The sequence below is a fragment of the Aplysia californica genome, unplaced genomic scaffold (assembly GCF_000002075.1).
Source record: "Aplysia californica isolate F4 #8 unplaced genomic scaffold, AplCal3.0 scaffold00116, whole genome shotgun sequence".
In the NCBI taxonomy this organism is placed as follows: domain Eukaryota; kingdom Metazoa; phylum Mollusca; class Gastropoda; order Aplysiida; family Aplysiidae; genus Aplysia; species Aplysia californica.
Window position 1 is genome coordinate 1322101 of NW_004797386.1, and position 8142 is coordinate 1330242.

At 42.3% G+C, this 8142-nt stretch overlaps 1 protein-coding gene across 1 annotated transcript in view; it reads left to right on the forward strand.

The window, feature by feature from the left end:
• LOC101850160 (FYVE, RhoGEF and PH domain-containing protein 6) overlaps positions 1-8142 on the forward strand; it is a gene marked incomplete at its 3' end in the record, with an annotated part of 31273 nt that overhangs the window by 7337 nt on the left and 15794 nt on the right. Inside the window, 2 exon segments of the mRNA XM_013081108.2 lie at positions 712-2602; positions 4714-4898. Of these exon segments, the coding sequence (XP_012936562.2) occupies positions 712-2602; positions 4714-4898 (2076 nt within the window).

Below are 8142 nucleotides of genomic sequence, written 5' to 3' on the forward strand. Positions count from 1 at the left end.
GACTATCAAGGCACCCCGGAAATAGCTGCTCACAAGAGAGTGACAAACATACAAAAGAAGTAGAGGAAAAAAAGGACGATAGTAAGGATGAGGAAAGAAAAAGCAGCAGTTCCCCCTATGTTGTTCTGGCACAGTATGAGCATAACATTGATTAATCAGCCCATGTACAATTCTACTGTGCTCAAGATCATGTTACATGTAATATCACCCCTTTGGGAAATGCCTAAAGACATGAATTGAGGAGGATGGCTTGCTTAACCGACAAAAGAATTAAAACCACAGTCAGCAGTGGGGTAATCTAGGATGGTAACAGCATACCGTCCAATCTGTGGGTGGTTGGCGGGTGCTCTGGTGTGGTTTGCTTCTTCTTTCCTATCGAACATCTATCGTCCTTATCTCCCCCTTGTTCTTTTTTATGTTTGTTACTTTCTTGTAACACCTGTAATCTTCTGGCGCTCATATGACCTTATGCAGTTGCGGGCGGCGTAGAACCTCTACTAAAACAATCTATTCCTGTTATTGATAGATTGCCAGGTTCTATAAATTGAATTCATTAAATTACTAAGATTATGGGGGATAATAAATGGTTGTGGTATTTTGAAATAGGCAGGTTTTTATTTTAGGTTTGTCTGTGTTGTTCAGTGGGATGAAAACGTTATAGTTTGAGAAACTAATTGTTACTTCTAATTTTTTTTTGCCTCATAATTTCAGATCCAGTCTCTAAGAAAGCTGCTAAGCCTTCTGTACCTCCTCCTCTTCCTTCGACTCCGCCTCCTCTTCCTTCGGCTCCGCCTCCTTTACCCAAAAACCCACCGAGGGGTGGGGTGCCAAGAAAACCTCGCTCACAGTCTAATGTCTCAAAGAACTCGCTGAAGGAAGCGAGCGTCTCAGCAACAGAGAAATCCAGCTATAAGGAAGGAGAGGGATCGGAGGGTAAAGCCTCCAGTGAGGGTAAAGCCTCCAGTGCGACCAGCAGCCCGGAAAAAGGGGGGAAGAAGGTCTGTGAACACTCCCAAGACTTGTCCCTTCCCAAAGAAAAAGGATCTGATGAGGCCCAACCTTTGGACATCGCCACTGACCAGTCTCAGAAACCCGAGAGAACTTTGAAAAAGCAACAAGCCTTTGACAGTTCTGATTCTAATTCTAATACTCCTGTGCTCAGGGACAAAAGTGGGACGTTGCCTCACTCAGAAGAAAATGATCTTAAAAATTCCGACCTGAACCAAGAATCTTTACCTCGTCCTGTGCCCAGGAAACGGTTAAGTATACCTGCCGTTCCAAAAACAGACGAAGATCCAAACGTTTCCCAGAAATCCACATCTGTTGTTGAAAAGAAAAATGGAAAATCGGCAGTAGATAGCAATACTTCCGCCGCTAAAACTGCTTCGAAAAAGCAGTTTTTGTTGAAGATTGACCCGGAGCTCGATTACGCTGAAGTGTACTGTGGCTCTGATGATGATGGGCTGGGGGATGAAGGGGAAAGTCAGAGCTCAGTAAGTGCAGAAAAGACTACCTCAGCCTCAAAGCAAGTTGACGTCTGCCAGGACTCACAAAGCGCTAAAAGTATTACAAACGCCTCTGGTGAATTATCGGAGGAACCGAAAGGTGTTGGCTGTGTAGGAGATTCCAAAGGCAAGGATGGGGTCAGCGATGATGGTGCTAGCGAGGGACCAAAGCTTTCTCTCAGCGACGAGCCAGGCTCCACTTGTGAGATGCTCAAAGAGATTGAGGAACTTCTGAAGAACAAACTCGGAGGAGACTTTGAGACAGATTTAGAAGGCGGTGTCGATTCTGAGACTACAAAACCTGAGAGTGATTCAGAGGGGAAAACTACGCTGCAGGAAGTTGAAGATTCCCCCAAGTGGCGTGCCAACAGCTTGGATTCGTCCAGTCCTGTGCGGCCACCGAGACCGAAGAGACATGCCAGCATCTCGCGACTGCGGGGCAGCGTGGAGTCTCTAGACCAAGCGGTCGTGGACAGCTCCAGCGTTGAGTGTCTGCACACAGCGAGCGGGCAAAGCAGTTCGGGGAAGAAAGTTGTACCGCCGAAACCCAAACGTACGACCTTGCCCCGTATCAACAGAAGCCGGTCCGACGTGACCGGAATGAAAGCCGTTGCGGACGGGGCTGAGGAAAATTCCAACTCGTCCGACACTGCCGCTGGCGATCAAGAAGGAAGTGATCTGAAGCCGTACTTACCTCCGCGCCTCGAGTCCTTGAGGAGGAGCGAGTCGTGTAGCAACAATTCGGTGCCCCCGCCCCTCCCCCCAAGGAACAAGCCCCGGAGTACCAGCATGAACGAGTCGGGTCGAGCAATGTCGTCGATATCGTTGTCGAGTGCCGCGTCCACTTCAACACTTGACGTCACAGTTTCCCCCAGTGCCAGTAGCTCTGCGCTGACGCCGAACGACGCCAAAAGTGCTATTCCCCCAAGCGGGAGAAAAGATGGCGCGACGCCAAAAACCCCTCAGAAGAGGGCCTCAAGAGCGACGGCTAAACCGAGACCTGTGCGAAAGGCACCTCCCCCTCCACCGGGACCCCCCAAGAGGGCAGCGACCTTCGCCCCCGGTGACACAAAAGCTCAGAGTGGCTCAGAGAAGAGGTAAGAGAATTCCTCTCCTGTTTGAGATGGGACTTCGGTCTTTAGGTTTACAGATAATAATAATAATAAATATAGCATTTGTATAGCGCGCGTCCCCACTCAAAAGCAAGCTCTATACGCTTTACACTATATCAATATTATTACCCCAGCAGACCATAGAACTCTGAGAAACATTCTCAACTTCCCAGGAAGCATACAGTGCAAACAGTTGGTTAAGCACTCAAACACTAAGAAACTGACGAGATCTTTCGCTGTCTATAGCTGTTTACCCATTCCCACCTGGGTGAATTTTGGAAAATTCGGGTAAAATGCCTTTTTTTCGCAAGGACACAACGTCCAGCCCGCGGCTCGAATCTCCGAACCCGCAACCTCACGATGGGGGAGGCTTTTGTCTTGTCCCATGATTTTATTTTTCAATGAAAAGTCTTTCTAATAATGTGATAATATGGATTGTTCCTTTTTTCTCCCATCTTTCCATCTTTATTGTTCCTGGGGGCTTTCACGAGGAGAAAACGTATAAAGCATCTTTCATTAAAAGAAGAATTTGAATAAGTTGGATCTACTATCGATCCTAGACTTGTAGTTTCTGTCGCTATGAGAGTTTTCTGAAAACCAAACTAGCAGAGTACTTTTCGAGGAAAAATTTTTGTTACTCAAAAAATTGGGGGTTTGTTTCGACCTTTGACATCCACTGGGGGTAGATGGTGGGATAAAATTAGGGGAACACTGCTTTCACAGTGAGCTGTTCAAACTTTACTTACCCAAAATTCTGAAATTAATTTAAAAAATTGCTTTATCTCTGCAAATTTCCATGGGTTCAACATTTGAAAGAATTTCACATGCGGCAGTAGGTGTAGATCTCATGCCACTGTTTATGAAGCGAAGGGCATTATTTTGGACCTTGTTAATGGTATTGCAAGTAGTTGTACTGCACATACTAAGTGGGCTATTGCTGTATTCCAGGGAAGATCGGACATAACCAAGGTATGTTTGTTTGTCTGATCCCCATTAACTGCTTGGGAGTTTCTTTAAAAGTTGGCGTCTTCTTTTCGCCTTGTTCTTTATGCTCTCCACTTGGTTTTTCATGGTTAGACTTTGATGAAGTTTGACTCTTAGGTACGTTGGTTGTTCCTCTTTGGGGAGGTTTACATTTCCTATCTTCTGTTGGAGTTTTTCTTTGGCTGTTTTATGGCATTTTCTTAAAATGTGGTATTGGTTGCATGTAGGGCCTATTCGAGAAATATTTTGTCGACGTTGAAATTCTAAATGTTGAAAAAAAAGCTAGAAGAGATACATAATGAATGTAGGTATTGTTGTTTAAGAAAGGAAACAGTTTTTTCTCTCTCTTGAAAAATAAGTAATACATTTGAATTGCTTCATCATCATCATTGCCTTTCTCACCGTGGATGAGGATATAGGCCACGAACAAACACTTTCCACCTTTTCCTATCCTGGGCTAGTCACTTGATGTCACTCCATGTCTTCCCACTTTTCTGTTATATCCATTTCCGTGACTCTTCTCCAGGTTCTACATGGTCTTCCCCTTGATCTTTTACCCTGTGGGTTCCAATCTAACACTTTCCTTGTTATGCAGCTGCTTGACTTCCTGAAAGTGAATTGCTTGCTAATGATAAATATGTGAGGCAGCGTGGTGAAATCAGGCGCTCGTCAAAATACTGGAATTGAAGAATCTGGCACTTTTCGACCAGTTTGGCAATTTTTATCTAATTTTTGTTTTTTGGCTCAATACCTTTCATGTCCATATAAAAACACATTTCCGTGTAAATTTCACAGAAAAGCGGTGATTAAAAGGCACAAAATATGTAATTCTATCGTTTTCAGGGACTCTCAAGCTATTGAAATTGTCAAACTTTGGTGGCCATTTTTACGCTAATTTTACCACTGAAACCAGCCGACCCCACCTCCTTTAATCGCAAATATCTCGACTTCTATTCAAGATAGATGGGTATTTCTTTCATCAAAAGCAACACAAATAAACAAGCTTAAAGATGATACCAATAACCTCACATGCCGAAAAAATTGACGAGTGCCTGATTCCACCTCGTCTTAACACATATATATATATATATATGCATTTTCTTGTCCTGTAGCGAGGAATCGAGCAGCGGAGCATCGGACGGGAAGTCGGACCAGAGAAAAGGCTCCCGGTCTCCCCCACAGCCGTCGGTGAAAAAGACGCTAAGCATGATGAGGCGGCGCTCGCAGAGTCCGGGCGAGGACCATGACTATCACGAAATACCGGACAGCAGCGTTGTCGCGGATGCTAGAAGACAAGGTTTGTTTCATTAGTATGATTAGTAAGCTTGCCATCTCTGCTGTAAGTTGACAAAATACCTTTTTAAAATTTTGGCGCCAAAATTTTTTATTTTTGCTAATAGAAAGTCTGATCAGTTACCCTACTTGTGTGAAAAATAACCAAAGTGAAACTGTTACTAGTTTTTGAATAAATTAGAATTCAATTTGCGGAATGACTCTATTTTTTCAATGGTTACGCTGACAAAAAACTCTGTTTCTCGAAACTGCCGTGAAGAAAAAAAAAGGCGTTTTGTCAGCTTACGACAGAACTGTCCTGAATTTTCCCGGGATTGTCCCAGATTGGGTAATTGAGATTTTGAGATCTTTGTCACACACGGGGAATACCTATAGGTGTCATCTGTGACTCAGAAGTTGACGTGAAATGACCCTCACGTGACTCAGAAGTTGACGTGAAATGACCCTTCATCATTCACGGTCGCGAGCTGCCATTGCACATTCTGCTGTCCCCGCAGTTTTATGCAAAAAAAAATTCTGAAATTATGCAAACTGATCCCAAAAATGTGAAATTATTTGATTCTGTTAATTTTAACAAAGAATGATAAAGGAAAATAATAAAAAATTATGCAAAAATGATCAAATTTAGCTAAATTGTGCGGAGGGCATAAAATCCCGGGGACAGATCCATATCCAGGCCATGTCAAGGTCAGTCCATGTTTTAATGTTGTTCATCCATGTTGCTCTTTGTCCCCCCCTGCCTCTCTTACCCCACATCCTTCCTCCAGGCACCTCTTTCACAATGGTGTGGTGTTGTTTGAAGTTTTAAAAATTTTGTTAAACAGGGTTTGTCTTGTGTAGAGAATCTGACACACCTAATCACAACACTACACCAAACCCAAGCCGCGGGTGGTTGGTGGGTGCTCTGCTGTGGTTTGCTCCTTCTTTCCTATTTATATCTTTTCTCCTTTTTTGTCTTTGTTACTCACTTGTAACACCTCTATTCTTCGGCTTTTATAAATATGATCTTATTGTGTTGCAAGTGCCGTAAAACTCTTACTAAAACTAAATTTCGGCATTTATGTGGCCTAATTGTGTTGTAAGTGCAGTAAAACTCTTACCACCAGAACAAAAGCAAACCAATCCCACTTGATGTGATTTTGTTTGTTGTTTTGTAATCTGATGTTATACCATGGGGTGTCCCTGATTTGGGTACAAAAAAAGTTTGCAAACCTACTCTGTGGGTGGTTGGAGGGTGCTCTGGTGTGGTTTGCTCCTTCTTTCCTATCAAACATCTATCGTCCTTATCTCTCCTTCTTTTTCGTGTATGTTACTCTCTTGTAACACATCTATTCTTTGGCATTTTTATGACCTTATTGTGTTGCAAGTGCCGTAAAACTCCAACTAAAAAAACCCCAACCCTGCTCTTGTCACATTTTTCATTGTTGTCTCTGCTGTCGGTTTGACAGGTTTTTGGGCTCTTCTTTATCTGTGGGTCTACCCATGTATGTTGCTATTGTTGTCGGCTAAGCTGCTTTTTCATTCCCATTTTTCCATCGTTTGGTTATTGTTGTTGTGTCGTAAGTATTGTTATATTTGTTGTTTTCAATGCAACAGTTGTTTGGATTATGATAATTCGGATTATTTGTGTCACTACCTGGTGGAATCAGGCGCTCATCAAATTTTAGGCATGTGAAGTTATTGGTATCATCTGAAAGCTTATTCATTTGCCTTGCTTTCTATGACAAGAAGACCTGTCTATTTTGAATAGAAATCGAAATATTTGCAATTGAAGGAGGTGGGGTAGCATGGTTTTAGAGGTAAAATTAGCGAGAAAATGGCCGCCAAAGATTTGTAACTTATTTAGCTTGAGAGTCCTTGAAAACTGAAAATTTACATGTTTTTTGCCATTAAGCGACGTTTTTCAGTTAAATTCTCATGGAAATGTGTTTTCATATGGACCTAAAAGGTGTTAAGCCAAAAATCCAATCAAAATTGCCAAACTGGAGGAAAAATACCTGTTTCTTTGATTTCATTATATTTTGACGAGCGCCTGATTTTACCACGATGCCTCACATTTTATAGTTCATATATCATTGTTATTTGTTGTTGTTGTTGTTGTCTATTCAGTAACTATTTGATTCTTGTTGTGGGTGGTTGGCCGGTGCTGTGGTGTGGTTTGCTCCTTCTTTTTCTTGTCAAACATCTATCATCATTATCTCTCCTCCTTCTTTTCTTGGTATGTTACTTTCTAGTAACACCTGAAATCTTGAACACTTATAGCCTGTGCCCTGCCCTTTCATTAGGTTGCTGGGTGATTGGCGGGTGCTCTGGTGTGGTTTGCTCCTTCTTTCATATATCAAACATTTATCGTCCTTATCTCTCCTTCTTTTTTGAGTTTGTTACTCTCTTGTTACACCTCTAATCTTCAACACTTATATGACCTTTTTGTGTTGCAAGTGCCTTAAAACTCTTACTGTGGGTGGTTGGTGGGTGCTCTGGTGTGGTTTGCTCCTTCTTTCCTATCACACATCTATCACCTTTATCTCCCCTCCCTCTTTTTTATGTTTGTTACTCTCTTGTAAGTCTTCTAATCTTCGGCACTTATATGACTTTATTGTGTTGCAAGTGCCATAAAACTCTTACTAAAACTAAACTTTCATTAAGTTATATCTGGCTGGCCCCAACTGGTCAAATAAAATTGACTGGCAGTGTGCACTTGTTATATAGCTTTATTAGATTGAAAGTACCAGTGTTAGATAGAATAGAGTGCACTGATGATTATGTTAACCCTATTCGTACGCCCTAGGGTCATTTTGTACCGCTGGAGTTGTATTCTTCACATTTTAGAATACTTCTAGTACGAAGATCTCTTTGAAACTTTCAGTGTTTATCAAAAAATCGTTTTGACAGACTGCTATGCAAAGTATACGGATGGGAGATTAACGAGTAAATTTCTTATTTGGAAAGTGGTGGCACGAGAGTTCCCCATTTCGTATGGATATGATAGTAAAACACGACGTACGGATAGGGTTAAATGATGGTTCACCTTTAAATGAAGGGATAGATGTAACATTATAGTATGGTATGTGCGCTGGACAAAAATGTTTGAAATATATAAAAATGTATGGTATGTAAATGAATGGGTGTGGGTGCAATTGGCAGGTGCTGCAGCTGTGTGTAACTGATAGTGTGTGTGGATGAATGGGTGTTTGAGTCACTCTCACGGGAGGGGGGAAGGATGGAGCGGTAGAGGGAGGGAGGAGGGA